The 23,199-nt window shown below is 42.1% G+C and overlaps 2 protein-coding genes and 1 pseudogene across 2 annotated transcripts; 2 read left to right on the top strand and 1 right to left on the bottom strand.

The window, feature by feature from the left end:
- Positions 1-13,467, bottom strand: part of LOC127959417 (RNA binding protein fox-1 homolog 2-like) — a 44,069-nt pseudogene extending 30,602 nt beyond the window's left edge.
- Positions 13,468-16,131: 2,664 nt separating this feature from the next.
- LOC127959416 (G-protein coupled receptor 35-like) lies at positions 16,132-19,753 on the top strand. Its single transcript, XM_052558594.1, has 2 exons — positions 16,132-17,138; positions 18,731-19,753. The coding sequence occupies exons 1-2, from the start codon at positions 16,796-16,798 to the stop codon at positions 19,633-19,635; spliced, it is 1,248 nt and encodes a 415-aa protein (XP_052414554.1). The 5' UTR covers positions 16,132-16,795; the 3' UTR covers positions 19,636-19,753.
- Positions 19,754-21,723: 1,970 nt separating this feature from the next.
- Positions 21,724-22,614, top strand: LOC127959423 (G-protein coupled receptor 4-like). Its single transcript, XM_052558600.1, has one exon. The coding sequence runs from the start codon at positions 21,724-21,726 to the stop codon at positions 22,612-22,614; it is 891 nt and encodes a 296-aa protein (XP_052414560.1).
- Positions 22,615-23,199: the final 585 nt, after the last annotated feature.

Below are 23,199 nucleotides of genomic sequence, written 5' to 3'. Positions count from 1 at the left end.
TTTTGATTTGAGCTAAATATGCACTTTTTGGCTTCTGTTAGATTTTATTGCTGAAACATGATCCTGCTCAAGGGTTTGGGAGATTTTTAACCCTCCAAACCCCATTTCTGTCCTGCCAGTGTTGTTATGGTCAAATAAAACACAAACTATTAATTGAAATAAAGCTGAACTAAAATAAAATGACAAAAATGACTAAAATTGAAAAATAAATTAAAGCTGAATGTAAAAGGTATCTGGCCCGCAAACAGCATTCTGATTGGTCAGCTTTATCCTCTTCAGAGGGCGTGTCCATTCCTTCCTGACTGACCAATCAGAGTCCAGCAGCGCCCAGCATGGGTCCAAAGGTTTGTGGGTCCAAAACAGCCCAACCTGCAAACACTGGTGTTTGAGAGAAACACACACACACACACACACACACACACACACACACACACACACACACACGAGTGAGTGTGAATGTTTGTCTCTCACACACTCCACCCTCAGCACATGCGTGACCCACAGAAACTGGCTGATCTAGTTTGGATAGAGGACTGCTCCTTTGCTCAACACACACACACACACACACACATTAGATGACAAACTCTTCAGCGACGGACACACTTTCGTCTGGTTTGTGAGGAACACGAGCTCTGAACTCTCACACTGAGAAACCAGCCCAAGACAAGCAAACAAGCTGCAGTTAATGTAGTGTTTGATCTCCTCGGCGTGAACCGCTTGGATCTGACCAGGGTTTGATTCTCTCATTAAATATTCAGGGTTAAACACAACTGAAGCAGCATCGCACTCGTCTGTGACGCAGATAAATACATTCATCAGCAGCAGTGTCTCGAAAGCATCTGTTCTAGGTGAAGGATCTTTCCTGTGTGATCTCTCAAGAAAACGGATTTATGGACAGTTAGGTGGCACGTAATGTGTGTTTATATAAATCAAGATATCTGTTACATGTCAGGCATCTACTGTGAGTGTGTTACTTCACATCTAAATAACTCCCTGCAGTAAAGGATAGTTTGCACTGTATTTACTAGTATCAGCCGATAATCGAGATTGACTGCTAAAAGCACCATCGGACGATCAGGGTTAGATATATCCTGTCAATCAAAAGGGAGCAGAAAAGAGTCATCAGATTGCAACAGAACAAAATGTCTCGTGCAGAAGTTAGAGTCTCTCTTTGACTCCGGGTTCAAGCCAGGGTTGCCAGGTCATGAGTTTTCCTTCACCAAACATTATCTGTAATGTGCCTCCCATTCAACAATGTGCTCTTTTACATCTGATAGAAAGGCTTTTTAATTAGGTTCATTTTAAAATTCAAACAATAAATGCTGTTTGGATGCTCTTAAATGTGTCGTGTTCACAGTAGCACCGAGTGCATCAAACATTAATAAAAACAAACATAAAATATAGCATGTCATAAACATGAATGAACATCAGAAGGTACAGTACAGCTCAGTGTAATGTGTCATGTCTCATATAATCACACAAACACAGCACACAAAAGAGATTGTGATCAGTATGATACTCCACATTACACTAGAGAGGAGCTGATGATTCAACACGTTTGAATAAAAATACCTGATGTGAAACAGAGTAACACAGAAACATTTCAATATAGTTTGGGCTTTGTTGTTATTTTTATCCTTTAATATTTAGTGCTGGTAATTGACATATTTGACAATTTAATTTGAGTTTGATTCACAGGATTGAATCAATTCTAATTCAAATTGGTTATTTTGGATTTATAAGTAAAGTACTCAGCAAATTTGCTCCTATTTAAAGCTGCAGTCCATAGGTTTTGCCTCTGTCACCATCGCTGTTTAAAATCTCCTCGTGTGTTGTGCAGCGGCGGATCAATCTTCTGTTTTATGGAGTGTGTGTAGATACTGTACTTCAGAATCACAGATACTAGCCTATGTCTTGGGATATAAGACCCAAATAAGAATTCTACCCCGCTACTGTCTTCTGAACAAATAACAATTCTGCCTCTTTTGTTCTGACCAACTGAGGGGGAAAAAGCATTACAATTACTTGCACTACCAATGGTGATTAAATTAGACTTCTATCCGTATTAGACAGAACTGTTAACGGTGGTTTCTCAGCACCATCAAAATAAAAGTCCCACCTCTAACATCAGGGAAGCAGAACAACTTGCAAAATGTCAAACAAACATTGGACAATATATATCGGCTTTGCCGATATATCGGTCACCCACTATTTAAGGTTTAACGGATTTGTATACAAACACACTCAATGAAGCTTTTATTTTAAAGTTATTATACTAACTTTACAATTACATCATTATATTGCTACTCTAATCTGTTTTTTTTTTATATAAACATTTAAAAAGCGTCCGTCATAAAAACTTGCCAGATTTATTCAAACAAATTAAATATTGAAAAACAGTAAAAAATTATAATGAATGTGTTTTATAGTGCTCAAGAGTTTATTTTTCTAGATGACTAATGAATTTGTGGTCACTGGATGTTTTTCCAGAGATAAATGATGTTCACAAGCAGTTATATTGACATATTTGAAACATTGATTGAACACGAGAGAAAAACGGAAAATACTCTTTTCACATACTTTCTGATGTTCATTCATGTTTATTTCATACTGTAACTGGTATTAAAGCAGAGGAGATGATTAGTGCTGATTAGGGGTCGACCAATTATCAGCCTGGCCGATTATCGGCACCATAAGCATTTTTATGATTATCAGTATCAGTCATTTTCAAAACCGATTCGCAGATAAAATAACTGAATTTTGAAACGCGCTATTTGGCTCTGATCCAGCCTGTCAGAACTCACCAATCTGTGGCCTAAAGCAATCTCTGCCCATCGTCCATCTGATTTGTTGTGAGTAATGAGTCTGACCAATCAAAGCTGAATTCACTCTCACTCCGAAAGTGCTTGCTAACTGGAGCTGCTTCAGTGATCACACATCAGTTTTCTCACAAAAGTAAAGCAGCAGCAGACATTAAGTTGCAATAAATTACAACCCAATAATGTTACACTGAAGTTGCAAAACACCTCAATACTACCTATGATTTGCGCAATGCAGAAAACGTGAATGGGCTCGCGGAATCCAGTCATGTAAATGGAATTAACTGTATGATGTGAAATATCACGGAATATATCAAAGTTTGGATGAATTAATCAAAAGTAGGTCAGAACACTTAAAGTCACAATATGGACTAGTATCTGTAAATATTAAGCTGCAAGAATAGAATTTAAATATGAATCCAGCATGTTCTTCGTGTCTCTGAGTATGTAAATGGCACAGATGCACAAAGTGTGCGACGCTCGCGGTGATTTCAGTCGTTTCACTACATGAGAACAGAAATACATGAACAACATCTCCAGAACTGCTTGGACTTTCGGCATGGGATTGTGCCTATTAATAATAATTCTACTCATTCCTAAGTTGTTTTTAATTATTAGGACAAGTGCTCCTAATTACAAGACAAACACTGCTCTTCATCTGGGTGTGTGATGGGTTTGGCCGAGGAAAAAACATTTCAGTCAAGACTTTTTTTTTTTTTTGCTTTAACCCCTGACTACTACAAAAATTATTACAACTTTTGTTTAAAAGAATAATCACACAATACGCTATTTCCTCTGTTTTAATGTTAATAGTAAACCCTTTATTGGCAAAAAATTAAGTTTTTAACTCATTTGATTAAAAGATATATTAAATTGATTTATGGCTTCATTTGCACTGCACTGTAAATTAAAACTAACTGGAATGTCTAGTGTCACATAGGCCAAGATTAGGATGACAAATCGAGAGATTTCAATAGGCTACTGAACTAAGTGTGCCTGGAAAAGGCTATGAGTGTGTTACAGACTAATAACTACTACAATATAGCTATGAAGAGAATTAAATTATTTACACTTATAATAGACATTTTTTAAAGTTAATCAACTGATGTGCATTAGATGATCAAAATTGAATAGCGACCTCTCGTAGGTTATGATTTAGTCATTAGAAAATAATTAATGCAGAGTTATGAAAGGTTATGCTATTACACATACATTTCTGACATGTAAATTATTGAAGCCAAATCCTTACATTTCCCCAAGCTGTTTAGCTGTAGTACAGTATTCATACTTCATAGGTTTAATCATGAAGAATACAGTGGCCCTGCTTCTCTCTCTCTCTTTATATTACTCTTATTACAGATGGATGCACAGAGGAGGACAAGAGTAAGAAGTGCAGTGTGGAGTACTACACTCAACCAACACCAGGGAAGCCGATATTGTCATTCTGACATCCATTTTCATCACACACCAGACACATACATATATACATACATACATACATACATACATACATATACACACACACACACATATATATATATATATATATCTCGGTTCGAAATATTGGTTATCGGTCTACTCGATCTGTAATAATTGGTATCGGTATCAGCCTTATATGATAGTTATTATTTGAATATTGTAATAAAATGGTCAGAAGCACAGAGCTTATTGCGATCTACTGGACGGGAGGTGTGCTACAATGCTCCGATCATTTACTGAAAACAGACTTTCCCCCAGCCCTAAACGAGAGGATTTCTGTTACCTTAACACAAGCAAACAATCAGTATCGGGTAGACCTTACTCTGAATAATCAGCTGTTAGCATCGGTGGAGAGTATCTACTTGATTGTTGATTACGGAGCTACAGTGTCTGCATGTTCTTTTAGGTTTTGTGTGAACTTTAAACAAAAACAACATGCATCTGTCCTCATTTAGATGTGTGTGTGTATCAGATGTCCAAAACAAAAGTGTTTTGGGGGAATATAGGGCTATATTTCTATGCAGACAAAGGCAGCTGCTGTGGGTTTGTAAAGCGAGTGTGAGATCATGAGACGACAGGTAAGAGTCTCTCCCTCGCTGCAGGGCAAACGCTGGCTGGGTGGGGTTCAGCATACTCCACCATACTCCACCATACTCCACCATACTCCACCGTCACGGCCAGCTCTGGCTCTGCTCCCGGAGCGTCACCTCTGAAAATCAATTTCCATTCTCCATCCAACCCCCACCCCCCATCCAATCCCATCCCATTCCTGCTTTTAAAGGAAAACCCGGAGATAACAGCTGCTCGAGCCCTCGGGAGACGGCAGGAGAGGGGGAGGGACGGATTCCAGGCTTTAGCACACACAGCTTCCAACTAATAAAAGACTGAACTGTATCTGCAGCACATGAACACTGAAGACACGTGTGTGTGAAGACACAAAGAGACAGACAGACAGACAGACTGAGAGCACCTGGCCCCTTCAGTCAGGACAGACAGCTGGAGAAACACCAGACCTCCTGACCACGCACACACACACACACACACATGCGCACACACACGCACTGACTGAAGGTGTCATCTGCAGCTGCAAATTCTTTCATTTAAAATAATACATTGATGCATTTAGCAGAATGCAGTTTACTTGTGTAAAGGCTCTCACACACACACACACACACACACACACACACACACACACACGCATGCAGGAGTGGATCACGCTCGATGTATTCAGACAGGAAACACAGAAACATGAATGATTGAACACTCACCGGCCGCACAGGAGGGTAACAGACCCCCATCATCCTCCTGAACACCGCAGCGAGAGACAGACAGAGACGGAGAGAGAGAGAGAGAGAGAGGTGCTTCCTGCTTCCAGATCTCTCCGGCACACATTCAAAATCTCCCTCTCTCACTCCCCTCCCCTCTCTCGCTCTCTCTCTCTCTCTCTCTCTCTCATTCCCCTCCTTTCTCTGTCTCTCTCACTCGTTCCCTCCCTCTCTCTCTCTCCACTTTTTCGTAAGACAAACAAACCGATTTCTTAATTTTCAAAGAGGTTTAGCTTTATTCCATCCGATTAGAAATCAGAAAAACTGTTTATAAATAATAAAACGGCTAACTTATTTTAGTTAGTTAACCAGATAGCTATTCTAGCATTCTCTGAACAAGTTAAAACACGTAAACCAGAGCCAACGGAATTTCATGCTCTCAGCACAAATATCTTCATCATCATCATCATCATCATATGCCATTCACTTCAATTTAATCTTCAAATCCTTGAATATTCATCTGACCAGGAGTATTTTTAAGCATCACAAGAGACTGTATTATGTTTCTGATGTGATATTACAATAATAATGATATTTACATACATTTAATTGTGTGGATAATCTCTGAACACAGAGCAGATGTGAAGCTCACAGTCAAACGGCTGCTGATAAATGGATAGAGAGACGGATGGAGGGATTACAGAGAGAAAGAGAAGATAAAGAGCGAGATTAACTACACCAACTGAACACACACACACACACACACAGCTGCTGTAATCCACAAAGCTAATCTAAAACACTGGGACTATTAACAGTGTGTTCTCAGTTCAACACAGATATCGTAGTAATAATAATAACAGTATTATTTCATACACTGTCAGCATCTTGGGCTATTTTTATGGTAAAAACAATTGTAAAGTATTACAAATACAATAAAAACCAGCAAACAAACAAAATATTACACAAGATTATTTTTTCATTAACATAAGATAAAAATCCTAAAATGTTTTATTCTAAACTCTTTTAAGTGTTTTCTCTAATACAAGCGGGACAGTCCAATAAAAGATGTTTGACAGAAGGGGAACACATACAGGGTCTGAGCCTTTAGGAGCACTCCATCAAATCTAGCTTTAAGAGAGACTCAAACTCTGTCTGAAACGTCCAGATCCGGATCACGTACAGATGTACTTCCACTTGACCTGAGCGACTGAAGTGTTTCAGTGAAAGCAGCATCACTGCGACACACACACACTCAAGCCCAGTTAATACTGAAGTACATCATATAATACACAAGACCAGCAGAACACTTGCATGATCTGTGACTGAGGAACTGCAGCGTGTCACTGAGCTTCTTCTGTGTTTGAGAGACTGCTGACCTCCTGTAATGACCATCAGACGCTCATTCGACGTGAAGATTCGCTCTCATCTAACATTCCTTATTAACTGTGCAATTGAGAACAAGCAGCAGGTCTGTGAATAATGAAGACTTGAATTAAACCTGCGGGCAAAAGCCCCTCAACATGACATCAATTACCAGACGGAGATACGAGATGAAGAGCTGAGGAGCTTAAACCAGATGATTACTGGACCCTGATTAACCTCCGAGGACTCCGGACGACACGAATGCATCACAGCCGAGATCGTGAGCGACTCTGAGCACTACACAGACAGCACTGATCACGGGAAAGAGCGGTCTGATCAGACTCATGACTGGACTGTACTGCGCTTTAACAACATAACAAACGTTCAGCTTATTAAACACTTTCAGAAGACAAAACTCTACAGCTGTGAAACAATTAGTCTATATTATAGACAACATCGACAATAAAGAGACATTAGTTATCGAGGAGTGGTCGGACCTGATGTGAGAGCCTGCAGTACTGCGGTTTGACCAGTGAGGCGCTGTAGAGACTGGTATCTCAGCCTCCTGGACGCAATTCAACAGAAGAAGACACACGGCGCTTCCTGAAGCTGCTGAGCGCTGTCACGGTCAACATGAAATATGCTGCACGCTTTCCACTTACTAAAGAAATAATCAAAAACTGACACGGTGAGAAAGCAGCAGTTAAGAAAGCATCTGATTACAGCGATGTGGATGTTTGTTCAGTACAGTCACATCACGTTTATTTATACTGTATTTTATGCAATAGATGGTCTTAAATCAGTAATAAACATGAGAAACCAGAGTCCGTGTCGCTTTGGGTTAGAATTACGACTAGATTTTCTGTTACAGAGCAGCTCACAGTCTGGAGCTAGCCAACGATCAAATCTTTTTATTAGTGGGGAAAAATTCAAGTGATAGTTTGGTTTGTAGAGATCGAAGCTTGATCTAGCTCAGGACTGTTTTGATTATAATAACTCAGTAAGGTGTTTTAAGACAAATTATGTTATGAATAAAATGGTTTATTCAAAAATAAAACATCTTATCTCTAACCTTTATGACTTACAAAACGTTTTCATACAGCTAGTTAAACGGTTCATATCTCATCGGTCATCTCATTTTGTGTGCCAAACAGATTTGTATGAATTGTAATGACATGATTTTTTACCTTTATTTATTTGTTAGTATATGTATAAATAAACAAGAAGAATTGTATGTTGACTCAGTAAAGGGCCTTACACAGTGTGTGTCACTGTAAAGACAGTTATTCTGTCCCTCAGCCTGGTTAAATGAACCTCTAACATGACTAAAGACTACAGTCTGCTGCTGGCAAAACTCTAATAAACAATGGAAAACATGCATTTTACTTTAATGGAACCTTTTTAATATTTAATAATTAGATTTATATTCCACATTCCTCATTTCTTCTCAGTAAGCGTAGAGCAGTGCATTATGGGCCAGCGTTCAGATGAAGGATGCGTGCATGTTTAATTGGTCTTCAGTGCTGTATAATCAGATTAGCATCGCTCCGTCAGGGTTCAAGCCCGGCTAGTGTTCACACATTAAAACAAGAGCACCATCACCACACCAGGGACAAAAGAGACGACTCCGTACCCCTGCGCTTTTACTGCAGGACTTTAACCGTTACTTATTAGAGTCCAAAAGATCCACCGTAGTTAATATTTATAGCAGATCGCACACGATACGAGGAATGAGCCGGCGAGTGGAGAGCGCTCTGAGGACAGAGTCATGGAGTTTAGGACGGTTCTGAAGAGAATCATGGGATATTTGTGCTCTTCATCTTCTCCTGATAAACACTCTCTTTCAGCTCCATGCAGCTCTCAGCTGGAACTAATGTCCCTCCTACAGTCGGTCCCCCGAGGGAACACTTAGCAGTGCACACTGCGTCCAACACACAAGCACACTGGAGTCATCCTCATGAAAACACGGCTGGACCACAATGCACTGCAACAACCAAAGGAAGAAACTAATCACAGTGTGCTAGCCTATTTATAGGACCATGGTTTTATTGCATAATTTCTGGTCTGGAGTTCAGAATCTCACTACTGTAATAGTTTCCAGTCTTTTCTGCTTTGCTCTTAAAGGTGTCTGATTGTTGAAATGAAAAATCCCGACTCTGTGCATTACAGTAACAAACCTAGAGATGTTTGAGCTAAAATCTGTACAAATGATTACACTGCATGTAGTAATTCAGAAGATGTTTTATAATTATTTAGGTTTTTTTGCATCACACAAATGGAAATGGAAGAAGTGTTCACGATCTGAAATGATTTAGGGTGATCAAAACACAGCTTGTTTCTCTGGAGCTTGGGCTGAAATCCAGAGTCTGAGTCTGAGTGTTTCTGCTGATATCTGAGGATCAGCTCGGATCTAAAGAACGTCCAGAGAACCAAGACAGAAACATCTGGAGTCCATGTGTGTGTGGAGCAGACGACCAGCGCCGAGAGAGAGAGAGAGAGAGAGAGAGAGAGAGAGAGAGAGAGAGACAATGAGTCACAGAGAAACACTCCACCTCCCCGTCATGTGCCTCATCTCCTTCAGGACTGAGCCGCTCGCTGCCAGCACACACACACACACACACACACACACACACACACACACACACACACACACACACACACGCACACGCACACACACACACTCACTCACTCGCTCTCTCACACACACACACACACACTCACTGAAGGACTCGCAGATCTCCTGAGAGCAGAAACTATGATCCTCAGACTCAGTGACCTGTGACAGTGAAAGGAGAAGAGCAGAATGGAGTGATCATGCGAGAGGAGGACAAGAAGATGAACAGATGGAGCAGCTGAAGGAGGAGGAGCTCAGTGAAGGACAGAAAGAACAGATGATTTGTGAACGAGAGGACGAGTGTTTCAAAGCTCTTGGCTTCTTCATGTGTGTCTGTTAGAGCCATGAGTCTGACCGTCTGTGTGCAGCTCATACTTCCTGTGTGTGTGTGTGTGTGTGTGTCTCACTCTGTGTGTGTGTGTGTGTGCGTGTGTGTGTGTGTGTGTGTGTTACTGCTGAACACATTTAAGATGGAGGTCTGGTGTCCTGACATCAGTGTGTGTGTGTGTGTGTGTGTGTGAGAGAGAGAGAGAGACTCATTCAATGAAGTAGTACTAAAAATCAATAGACTGAGAAAATGAAAACCACATTGCTCAACACACTCAGAAAAACAACAACAGAACAAGCTCTTTCAGGTCACTAACAAGCAAACACTAACGTCTCCTGAAGCCTGTTTATATCTAGCGATCTGATTCACAACATTACATTCAACAACACACATCTGAAACTAGCCCTTACTGCCCACTGCTCCATGTGTGTGTGTGTGTGTGTGTGCGTTCACTGCTCCACGTGTGTGTTCACTGCTGCTGTGTGTGTGTGTGTGTTCACTGCTGCTGTGTGTGTGTGTGTGTGTGTTCACTGCTGCTGTGTGTGTGTGTGTGTGTGTGTGTGTGTGTGTGTGTGTGTGTGTGCGTTCACTGCTGCTGTGTGTGTGTGTGTGTGCGTTCACTGCTGCTGTGTGTGTGTGTTCACAGTGTGTGTGTGTGTGTTCGTGTGTGTGTGAATGTGTGTTCACTGCTGCTGTGTGTGTGTGTTCACAGTGTGTGTGTGTGTGTGTGTGTGTATTCACTGCTGCTGTGTGTGTGTGTTCACAGTGTGTGTGTGTGTGTTCGTGTGTGTGTGAATGTGTGTTCACTGCTGCTGTGTGTGTGTGTTCACAGTGTGTGTGTGTGTGTGTGTGTGTATTCACTGCTGCTGTGTGTGCGTTCACAGTGTGTGTGCGTGTGTGTGTGTGTGTGTGTGTGTGTGTGCGCGTTCACGGCTGCTGTGTGTGCGTTCACTGCTGCTGTGTGTGTGTTCACAGTGTGTGTGTCTCTCACTCTGTGTGTATGTGTGTGTTCACTGCTGTGTGTGTGTGTGTTCACAGTGTGTGTGTGTGTGTGTGTTCACAGTGTGTGTGTTCACTGCTGTGTGTGCACTTTGGATGGGTCAAAGGCAGAGCATGAATTCGGAGTATGGTTCACCATTCTTGGCAGTATGTCACGTCACATTTCACTCACTTCACTTTTCTAGAGAACTGAAACAGACACATTAATGTTGCACTTGTGTAAACATTCAGTCACTGACCACATCAAAATAAAAGCAGAAATCATTTAATGCCAACAGCGCTGACAGACATCACACAAACACCGAACCATGATTCCTACTCTCACGAGATCTGGAAACAGCCACTAATTCTTTTTTCAGTATTGTGACTCGTTTACAACTGAAACTGAATAATGAATAGAGGGCGGGGTTTATTGCAGGGCTCCTCCTCTTTCACGTTAGAGGGGCGTGGCTAGTGGACTCCACCCACACCATCAAGCTGACGTCTGACAAACACCGTTCCAGAGCCGAAGCAAATTTACAGATTTTGATTGAAGATTACCAAGACAAACTTTTTTCTATTAATCTGCACTGATTATTGTTGACCACACGACAGAGTACACTCAGTGATTCTGATCTCATCTGGACTTTCATTTGAGACAAAACTCCAGACCGGCTGAGACTCGTGCGCTCGCTCTATTGTCAAGCGCAATAACCATCACACCCCGATTTTACTGCTCTGCTCGTGAGGTCAAAGTTCAAAGTTGCCATGGTAACACACATGCAATCCCATTGGGGTAATTACTGGAGTGGGGGGGGGCACATTACAGCAGCGGAGCGACATCGGAGCACACTCAATACACACAGCTCAGTGCATGAGGCAAAAATGCAAAGGCTTATCTACAAATCTCCAATCAGAGCATGTGTGTGTGTGTGTGTGTGTGTGCGTGTGTGTGTGTGCGCCCCCCCCCAGCAGCCCACGTCAGGATAAATAGGAGATCAGAGTCTAATGCCACTCTGAAACAAGTGTAGATCTCTTTAGCACAACAAAAAGCCTCTTTACTGTCAGTGATACAGTAAATCCTCTTCTGACAGCGTCGCACGCGTCTGATTTTAATATCACAGCGGCTCAGAAGGCAACTACAGATTTAGACCAAAGAGATGTTTTAAACCATTGCATGAACTGAAGAACAGACACTGGAGCTGGAAATCATCTCTGTGCCAGTGTTAAACACGTCTCATTCCTTTCATTTCCTCCACGGCCTGCTCTTCATGAGTGTGTCTCTAGTCAGCGAGCGCTCGGGATCCTGCAGCCTCCATCTCTGTCTCTGTCTCGCTGCAGGCGTATTTCCAGACTCTCTCGGAGCAGGATCAATACCTTTTTTGGGCTACACCAGCGAGCTCCACACACACACACACACACACACACACACACACACACACACACACACACACACACACACACAGCCTTAAACCGTCATGGTGCAGTTTAGAGAAACCGTGAGCCATTAGCCTGTGAAAATGAGCCATTAGGGTCCATGCAGCACTTTAGATCACTTACCGGAGAATGAACAGAAAGAGAGAGAGAAGGAGAGATGATAAAACACTGAAATGAGAGATGAGATCACGTCTGTCTGATACACAGAGCAGCAGAAGAAGAGATCATGGAGGAGGATGGAAAAGTACCGCAGGATGGAGAGATGGAGAGGACAGCAGGCCTCGGGAGAGAGAGAGAGAGAGAGAGACGTGTGTGCTGTTTGTTTTCATCTCATGTAACGCGATCTGAGGAGCACACAGCATCTGTTCTTTCACAAACACAAAAGCACAGAATGGTGGTTTTAACGCTTACCTGTCCGGTGTCCTCGGTACCGTCCATCCGCGCTCGTTTGCATTCAGCCCCGACCGAATCCCCCGCCGCCAAGCCGCCCTCCGGCTCCGGATCCCCGCGCTTCATCCCCCGAGCCGCCGCCGAACCGGAGTCCAGATCCCGGTCGTGCTCCAGGATCCCGTGGCTCACGGGCAGCATCACAGATGCGACGTCGGTCGACATTAACATTGAAGAGGGCCGCAGATGTTGCGTATGAAGAGCGAATAACGAAGACGAGGAGTTCTGCAGAGGATCAGAACCGACGCTCGTCTGACGCGTGGAAACCCGTTACAATGTGACGCGCGCGTGCCGCATAAAGGCCTTTGAAGAGTAGCGAGTATCTGAGGCCTGTGCGCGATCCCGAGCAGAAGAACCCAGCGAGCGACGGAACACTGGAGAAGATCACGAGATGTGGAACTTAAAAACGGTGGAAAACCCGAGTGTAGCGCGTGGAGGACGAACGCGAAGGAAACGCGTAATGCGTCTGAAGGTCTCGGATCTCAAACGCTCTTCCAACAAATAAAACACAAAACCGTCAAGTTCGCCTTTAAAAACAGGCGTCAGGGAAAAACGCGAGAGAAACGCGATGCATCATTCCAGTCCTTCGATAGATTCAAGAGATTTCCTAAAACAAAGGAGTGGCGTGGAGCTGCTGCTGCTTTCCTTTCTTCTTCTCTCTCTCTCTCTCTCTCTCTCTGGATTCTTGCGGCGGAGAGGAAACGCACGCGCACACGCGCCCCTCCTCTCCGGTTTCCTCGCGCTCCCGTTGCTTTATTCTTGCTGCGGTTTCCAGTTTTCCCCGTTTGAGCACGAAGCGTTTTTTTAGCGTTTAAGATAAGATTGCGTCTGTCTAGATGTGTATTTTTACCGTCTCTGTGTTTTCTTTGCATAAACCCGATATGCAGCGACCGGGAAGCGTCAACATGTGACGAGCCAAGAATGAACGTTCCGTCTGAAAGGAAGGGGAAAAAACATTTGGTGAAAAGCAGACACTTTTAGCTCGCGACTGGAAGAGCGAATGTGCTGGAAATCTACGGCGACCCGCGCGTACGGATCTGTCGATATGAGGAGATGATCAGAGCGCATATGTTTATTGATTGTGAGGTTCATATGCTGCACAGTTTGTTCCTGCTGGATTAGTTCCAGTGGAAAACTCCGAGCGGCGCGTCTGTGGCGACCTCTAGCGGCCACACGGTGCACTACAGCAGCTCGAGCAGACAGACACACAGCGCTTCATTAACTCTTCTGGACTGCTCCTAGTTCCCTTCACTTCAGGAGAAAGCAGAATCATTGGGCAAAATGTATTGAGTCACATTTCAAATAAAATATTAACAGCTACGCTACCAGTCAAAAGTTTTTGAATAGTACGATTTGTAATGTTTTTAAATAAGTCTCTTCTACTCAGCAAGTCTGCAATATTGAGTTACAATTTTGAGAATAAAAATGTAACAATTTATTATTTTGTTGAAAACAGCAGAGTATAATTTTTTCAGGTTTCTTTGATGAATAGAAATGTCCTTATCTGTCAAATAAAAGTATTATTTTCTATAACCCCCCCCCCCCCCCCCCAAAAAAGAGAAAAAAAACCCAACAACAACTAAAATAGCTATAATATAATAAAAGCATATCTCTTTGACCAAGCATTCTAATAATACTACTACTAATAATACCTCTCGTAATCTTGTGCTAATATCTGATCAAATGCGCATTATTGTTATTCTTTAGCTTGGGTCAAACTAATTAGTTTCCCTTGGTTGGAACAACAGCTACGCTCATTTTTCTCTATTTCCAGGATCTTCATCCCGTGGTAACTAGGATTTACACAAGCTCCAGTCTGGATCCAGAACACCTGAGAAGAGATGATGCTGACCCTCAGACAGGGGCGATTCTAAGATTTTGATTTTAGGGGGGCTCAGCCCCCAATAAGGGTATGATTAAAAAATATTATTTTACTATTAGGGTAGGGTTGTATACTACTAACCTTATTGCAATCCACTATTCCATTGTATTCCCTGTATTTCATATATGGGAGTAGGAGTAATGACTGAGCCATATACAACACTGTAAAAAAAACTAATACAGTTTTTTTACATGTGACCAGTCACTGGAAAATTTTGAATTGGGAATGTAGATTTTTTTATTTATTTATTTTATTTTTTTTACAATAAAGACTTCCTGATTCAGTATTAGGACATTCATGTTTATCCTTTGATGATACCACTGCTTTTTCTTATGAAATGTACGTGGAAATTGGCAGAAAATTAAAACAACATAAGGGTTCAATGACTGCAATGAATCTTGGGAACACAGTGGTATTGTGTGTGTGTGTGTGTGTGTGTGTGAGGCTGTCTGTTCTATTCTCACCTGACTGTTGCTCATTTGCAGACCTACTCCCGCACGACAAAAAAAATGTTGTATATCCATCTACAATGAAATATAAATTATTATATTTTATTTTTATTATTATTATTATTATTAATTTTTAGCTTTTTAGCCTTTATAATCAACAATACGGTTGGTTATACATCAAATCAGCCCCTGAACATTTATTTCATTTCAAATCATTTAACTAACCAGCTAATATTCATTAAGAATATAGACAAAACATGTATTAATGTAATTGTCTATTGGCAATATGTTTAATATGTTCTATATTTATTTATATTTATTAAAAATAACATCATTATCAATTTGCCACTTCTATAAATCAATTACTTAAAAAAAAAAAACACAGATCCCTTTAGCCTACTCTTACTCTAATATATGTATCATGATACACTAATGATTAATTATTACTTAATACAAAATTATGTTTAATAATAGAAAACAAAATAACTCCACATGATGTTTCTCTCTCTGTGACATTTAGTGCTTTCAGACAATGATGTGTGTCGTTAATAATTTATTTTGCATGGCTGCATAATGCAATGCCGAAATACACAATAATATGTTTTCAATTTCAAAAAGTAAATTAAAATAAATCATGATCGTTTTCTAAAGTATGTTTTCATGGGTGTTAATCGCTTCATTTTTGTTGGAAGAAAAAAAAAATCTGTCACACTGTGATAAAGGCTGAAAGTGAACGCAGCGAAGACGTACTGGTATTGGATGCGAGAACACACACACCACACGCACACACGCACGCACACGCACGCACACACACACACACACACACCTTGTACTCTCTGATGTTCGCTCTGCTCGGCGCCCCTGTGGATTGAAAAACGCGCTGAATCCGTGCAGACTCAGATCAGGGGAGGAGCCGGAACTTGATGCAGCTTGCCACCGTCTCAAATGAGATTTTAAAGGGGACTGAAGCGATCACTAATTAATTAATCAAATAATTTTTAGGGGGGCTGGGCATAAGTTTAGGGGGGCTGAAGCCCCCCTAAAAAGGGCCTAGCGACGCCCCTGCCCTCAGAGGACCTCAGATGATGCTAACCCTGAATCAACAACAGAACTAACAATTATTGCTACAAGTGTGACTGCATCATATAATAACTGCTGTTAATAATGTTCGTCGTCTGTTATTAACTGTTATTAATGTCATTAACTGCATGAATTTTACAGTATTTCTACTATCTGTACATCAGGTTAGTCACCGCTGATAAGCTACTTCTAAATATAACAGAAACTTTAATTTTCTGTAAAGCTACTTACTAATAAAGTGAGTCAGAACAGTAGCTCTGGTTTTTACTGATGTGGAAGTATGTGCTTATTTCTTTTAACCAAATGTTTCTGTGGCATCAAAGCTTGCAGAACAAACTCAGGAGCTCTGAGAGCTAGCCATGCTCAGTTTTCTAGATGAATGCATTATTTAGTTAAACAAACGACTGGTAAATATAATACACAAACAGTGCAGGTTAAATGCATGATGTGTTAGGATCAGGTCGCTCATCGAGGACGGAAACCTTGAACAAGAATCCCATCAATGAAAATGTTGTACGTTTGTGTGTCTACAAGCTTAAATTGTGTTCAAAAAGAAAATCTGAATGAAATCTGAAAGAGTGTAATGACCTGTGAGTGAAGCAGACACACTGGAACCTGAAGTCTTGGAGTGAGCTGAAATGAACACGTGTTTGTTATGAGAGTGGAGGTGAAGCTCGTCTGTGGCTCAGAGCCAGAAATGTGTGTATTTGCAAGATGTTACAGAAGATTTACTCATTTGTTCCTTGCATCACCTGTTTACGTGAAGCTCTGCTCGCAGCCCGCAGTTACATCACAAAACCTGGATTTCTTTTCTTCAGCCAATAAAAGACTAGTTCTATTTGTTGACCCAAAAGATCTGCCACAATTGGTGGTGTCCAAGCGTCCCACCTCTGTGTCCCGCGGGAGAGACACCAAACTAAGGACACGTCTGAGTTGGGAGATGGTCAGACCGACTCTGAGGATCGAAGCAGGACGCCTCTGTGTTCAGAAAGCAGTGGGTGAGTAATCTGAGAAACATTGGTCATATTAGTAATCATCTAAAGAGGTCATTCCTATGAGCGGGGAAGTGTGGGACTGACAAAAAGTTGGCAAAAGTTGAGTTTCTACTGGATTTAATGCATATTGTTAACTTCTGACTATATTTTGTTGAGATTTCGAGTGCTGTTTGGAAGCCACTTTCACTAGACAGCTGCTGTAACACTGTCTCATGCAGATTACACAGATATAGATTTGCATAGTTAAAGCACTGTGAGATCGCTTACGGTTTGTGATGTGACTGCTGTGCAAGAGTTTGCACTGCTTCATCTTTCAACAAAAGTTATTTGTGAGTCCTGTATTACACAGACTCATTCAAACTAAAACAGTCTTTATTTAGTTTGGTTAAACTGTTGTCATCAGCAGTCCACAAGGAGACAGTGTTGCACTGCAGCGGATCAGTGATGTGAGGATGTTCTGCTCAATGATGGGACACACACAGTCAAGAGCTAATACGGTTATTATACTTCTGGTAAATGCAGATCTCAGACGTGTTTGTTTAGAACAGGGTTCCTCACATCCCTCCAGGGCAAGATTAGAGGAACTCTGGTTTATTATTAAAGCCAAAAGGTATAAATCTGAAGATATTTAGTCAGTATCCATCAGGTTTTGAGTAAAGTGTAGCATATAAACCATATAAATATTCACAGCGCTATCTAGATATGCTGGCTGACAATTCCAACATTTTGGTCAAAACAATGCTATTTTCAATGAGCTCAAATACTGTACATACAATATGCATTAAATGGTTGTTTATTGATGTGAATATACATGACTGTAATGTAGATGTGAGAGGAATGAATAAAACGCCAAAAGCTGCTATGATTCTCTCCTCCACCATATTTGAAGTTTATGGATCGCCCAACTCAGAAACTCGGGTATCAAAACGATCCCCAAGTTTCACAGATACGTCCAATTTCCCAATTTTAGGAAACTCGTAATTACGATAAATCCGATAGCAGCATAAATACCTGATTGTGTCCTCATATCTTATGTCTCTTCATAACTTCTCCAGTTTCATCTGTGTCGCTCCATCATGTGCTGACCACAGAGATGTGCATTATATTGACAAAAGTATTGGGACCCCTCCTTCTAATGAACAGGTTTGACTATGTTTGGACAGGACTCTTTTCTATTCTAACGTGACAGTGGCTCTGTGTATGAGGCAAGTTTCAGAACGAAATGATTGATTGAGTCAGTGTGGAAGATCTTGACTTCAAATGCATATCTGAGCCAAAAACTCATCCCCAAACACCACTGACTCATGCACACATATGGGTACAGTCATTTTAGATGCTTCCAAAACTGTTGCAAACACAATTTTTTAATAATTAAATTGTTTCCATCCAGCTGCCACAGTTTTGGAAGAAAGGGGTGTCAATACTTTTGTCCATATAGCGCATGTGATCCCTTTAACCTGATTTGATGAGATTCTCAGAGAAAAGCTCCTGAATTCACTGTCAGATATGGCTTGGTTGTCATTTATTCTGGTGTATTCTGAAGTTTCTGGAGTAGATCTTGAGTTCATGTTGATAACAGTTGTTGTCGTCCGCAGCTCATCTCATCACCATGTCAAACACCTCGTCTCTGAGTCTGAACTCCAGCGTCTCTGGGTGGCGCCGTCCGCTCTGGTACCAGTATGAAGTGTGTGCGGACGCTCCTCATTGGTTCATCTTCTACTTTGGTGTGAAAGTCTTGAACCTGGTTGCAGGATTCCCAATGAACGCGCTCGTGTTGTGGCAGATTCTGAGGAAGAAGAGTGAAGGCTCGACGTCAGACGTCTTTATCCTAAACCTCTCCATCCTCGACGCCTACTTCGGCCTCATGACGCCGGTGGACATGGCCAACCGTCTGTACTTCAACGATGCATCCGTCTGGTACTCCCAGCGTTTCGCCTACGGACTCAAAGACGTGACTCCGTTGTTTCTCACCTGTATTTGTCTGGACAGGTACATCGCTGTGGTCCATCCCATCCTCTTCACAGGGATCCGTGACACTCGCTTCCGGATCGGCATCTCGCTGCTGGTGTGGGGACTCGTCCTGGCCTACTCTCTGACCAAATGCATTTTAGGCGTCATGAGCGTGAACGAGGTCTTCAGCGGAGTCATCCTCTCGGCCTTCTTCATCATGGTCTTCTGCAACCTCTCCATCATCTGGGTCCTCAGGAAGAGCGTCGCAGGGAAAGAAGTCATGAACCCGGTGAAGAAGAAGGCCTTTAAAATGGTGCTTATCGTCCTCGCCATCATCGTTGGGAACTATCTGCCTCCCGTGGCTCTGATGCCGTTTGCCTCCACCTTCTCGTTCAAGAAGCTGCATTGTAAGGTTCTTCTTGGTGTCTTCTCCATCATGGACCTGAGCTGCACCATCGAGCCCCTGCTCTACATCTCTAAGATGGACCGATCCACGTTCTGTCGATGCCTGCAGAGTCCTTCCAAGAAACCCATCACCGTGAGGGTCTGAAATTAAAAACTGACTGATTTTAGAGTGATTTTATATGATTGTAGACCTTTGGGTTGTCATTGTATCTTTCTAATCCAGTGGCTCTCAACTGGCGTCATTAACAAAACTACATAACATTCACTCTGTTTGTGCAGTGAACTGCATAGAAATACTACTATTTGGTTAAAGTCATGTAAATAACTGTTCATCTTACTGAGCCTGATCAGGGTCTACTTATTACATTAATACATTTAATGTTTAATAAGTAAATTTTAGCACCGTGTGCATGATGCTTGGTGTAGGGTTGGAATACTGCTCTTATTTTAACGGATTTAACGAAGCGCTGGTGGTCAGTGTGTTGACTGTGTGAAACTGTGCTGGATGCTGTGTTTTCTGTGTGTGGTGTTTCTCCAGACGTCTCCTGTTTAACTCTTCGTGACTCTCTTCTGATTGATCTTCAGACTCTGGGAAGATCTGAACTTTACCTTCTCCTCCTCACTGCTGTGTTTGTGTCAGATAACCTGATTCCTTTACTTCTCACAGATTAGACGCCAGCTTTACAGATGCATAATTAAGAATATTAACGAGTCACTAATTAAGACGTTAATATAAATGCCTGGGGATTAATTAAGAACAGACTGAGGTGACGCAGATGGTACGAGCTTGTAATTGTGTAACTAGATGATGCTACGAGATTAATTAAGATGAAAAACATTTACAGTAGATGCTCTCGAGCGCTTGTGTTGTCTCTGACCTCGGACTACTAGAGATGGTTTAATAACCCGAGCGTAATAGACAAGACAAGAACAGTTGCTGTATGTTTAATGCATAAAGGAACTCCAAAAATGATAAACTTACTTGTCTGTGTTCACTTATTCTTCCATCCTGAATTACAGCAGCCACATGTGTATAAACTCATAAATGTCAAAATAACAGAAGAGGGATATTTATCTTGAGACAAGCACACAGTTTTGATATGACGTATACAGATCTACAGATGAGCATGTGAACAAACCTGAAAAAGTCCCAAAACTCCACAGCTTTACGTGAGATGAGCACTAATTATATAAACGAGTACATCTTCAGAGACAAATATCCATTCATTCTCAAACTCCACTGTTGCTGTGTGTTTAGAAAATGAACATGAAAGGAAAAGTGTCAAATGCATGAAAGTTGTATTATATATGTTCCTCATCAGTACGAGAAACAATAAAGGCTTTACTAAACTCCCATGCATTAAAACATCTGAATGAGTGAAATTAACTTAAAATGCACAAAGGCAAACTATAGAGTCCTAACACAAACAGCATCTGATGTTGTCCTGTACAGGTAGACATTCAGTCCTACAACGAAATATCAAACATGCATCATATATATATATATATATATATATGTGTGTGTGTGTGTGTGTGTGAAATAAGAATATACAAGTGAACAGACCAATCACTGCATCAGTGTCTGTATAAAACCACAAACTAAATTTGGAGTAAGTTCTGGTCGTGCTCAGCAGTAAATCAACTGAAATGAAACAGTGTTTGGAACATGGTTTATCCTGCAATATGTATTTCTCTATAGAGATTGGCTCTTATATGGTAAAGCTTGTCTGTGGCAGAGAGCCAGAAATCTTGTTACCGTAGATTTGTTTCTTGCATCAGCTGTTTTTGTGAAGCGCTTCTTGCAACCTGCAGTTGCATCACAAAATTTGTTCGTCCCCTTTCATCGAACTGCAGAGACTTTAATCGCAAACTTTTCCGCCAGACCCTGCCCTCCATCCAATCACAGACGAGATCATCTTGTTGACCCGAAAGAACTGCAAGTATTGGTTGCATCCATAAGCTCCCGCCTCTGTCTCCCGCGGGAAGAGCTTTTCTGGGAGCGCCCCGAGAGAGACGCTAAACTGACGACGCGTCCGAGTTGGGTTCTGGTCAGAGAAGCGTCTCCAGTCGTACAGAACTATAGCAGACGCCTCCGTATTGAACAAGACATATTTAACTCAAGAGACAAGCTCTAAAAAGCATTGTCTGTTGTGTGTCTGAAGTTCAGGAGATATTCCAGTCGCTTGTGAAAGACAGATCGTTATAACAGACGTCCGCAGCTCATTTCATCATCATGGACAACACCTCGGCTCTGAGTCTGAACTCCAGCGTCTCCGGGTGGCATCGTCTACCCTGGTACCAGTTCGAGGAGTGTGCGCAGGCTCCCCACTGGTTCCTGTTGTACTTTGGAGTCAAAGTATTGAACCTGGTTGCAGGCGTCCCCTTGAACGCGCTCGTGTTGTGGCAGATTCTGAGGAAGAAGAGTGAAGGCTCGACGTCAGACGTCTTTATTTTTAACCTCTCCATCCTCGACGCCTATTTTGGACTCATGACAACAGTTGACCTCTCCAACCGTCTGTACTTCAACGATGCATCCGTCTGGTACTCGGTGCGTTTCGCTTACGGACTCAAAGACGTGACTCCGTTGTTTCTCACCTGTATTTGTCTGGACAGGTACATCGCTGTGGTCCATCCCATCCTCTTCACAGGGATCCGTGACACTCGCTTCCGGATCGGCGTCTCGCTGCTGGTGTGGGGACTCGTCCTGGCCTACTCTCTGACCAAAAGCTTCTTAGGCGTCATGAGCGTGAACGAGGTCTTCAGCGGAGTCATCCTCTCGGCCTTCTTCATCATGATGTTCTGCAACCTCTCCATCATCTGGGTCCTCAGGAAGAGCGTCGCAGGGAAAGAAGTCATGAACCCGGTGAAGAAGAAGGCCTTTAAAATGGTGATCATCGTCCTCGCCATCATCGTTGGGAACTATCTGCCTCCCGTGGCTCTGATGCCGTTTGCCTCCACTTACTCTTTCGTAACGTTTCGCTGTAAGATCAGCCTCAGCGTCTTCTCCATCATGGACCTGAGCTGCACCATCGAGCCCCTGCTCTACATCTCTAAGATGGAGCGCTCCGCTTTCTGTCGATGCCTGCAGAGTCCTTCCAAGAAACCCATCACCGTGAGGGTCTGAAGCGTGTGTGATTTGAGACTCTTGGACTGTCTGAGTCTCGTGTGATCCAGGGATCTCCAGCCCTGCTCCTGAAGAGCTTCTGTCCTGTCTGTAGACGTGATGGGTCGGGATGGAGCTGAAATCTGCAGGACGGTGGGTCTCCGGGAGCAGGGCACTGACAGCATGAAAACCACCGTCAAATAATACAATAAAATAACCATATATAATCATTATGAAAGCAGAACAAGGGAGAAACACTTCTCATGTTCTTGTTCATGTCAAAGAGTGTCTCTCCATCAAACTCCACATTATTTTGGCACAAGTTTATCTTCATCTTTAGACACCATGAATGAAACTTCAAAGAAACCACAGACCAGACAACATTAAACACACACATAAACCAGAAGAAAATGGGTTGAGCTGAACATGAAACCCCTTGACAACCAAAACATTTTATATTAATCCATGTTCATATCTGTATGTCACTGATCAGGGTCTACTGACACTAATATATTTCAATGTTCGCTTTTGTGACTCTTGTAAATCCCTGCATGCGCTGATGTAAAATCTGATCTCTGATTTGATCAAAACCATTAGAGAAGCACT

This window comes from Carassius gibelio, chromosome B6 (genome assembly GCF_023724105.1).
Source record: "Carassius gibelio isolate Cgi1373 ecotype wild population from Czech Republic chromosome B6, carGib1.2-hapl.c, whole genome shotgun sequence".
Taxonomy (NCBI): Eukaryota; Metazoa; Chordata; class Actinopteri; order Cypriniformes; family Cyprinidae; genus Carassius; species Carassius gibelio.
The sequence above is the reverse complement of the archived record's forward strand: the minus strand, read 5'-3'. Positions and strand labels throughout refer to the sequence as shown.

Coding starts and splice junctions, on each gene's coding strand:
- LOC127959416 (XM_052558594.1), top strand. CDS start 16,796: ATGAGAGTGGAGGTGAAGCTCGTCTGTGGCTCAGAGCCAGAAATGTGT. Junction 17,139..18,730: donor CTGTGTTCAGAAAGCAGTGG/GTGAGTAATCTG, acceptor TGTCGTCCGCAG/CTCATCTCATCACCATGTCA.
- LOC127959423 (XM_052558600.1), top strand. CDS start 21,724: ATGGACAACACCTCGGCTCTGAGTCTGAACTCCAGCGTCTCCGGGTGG.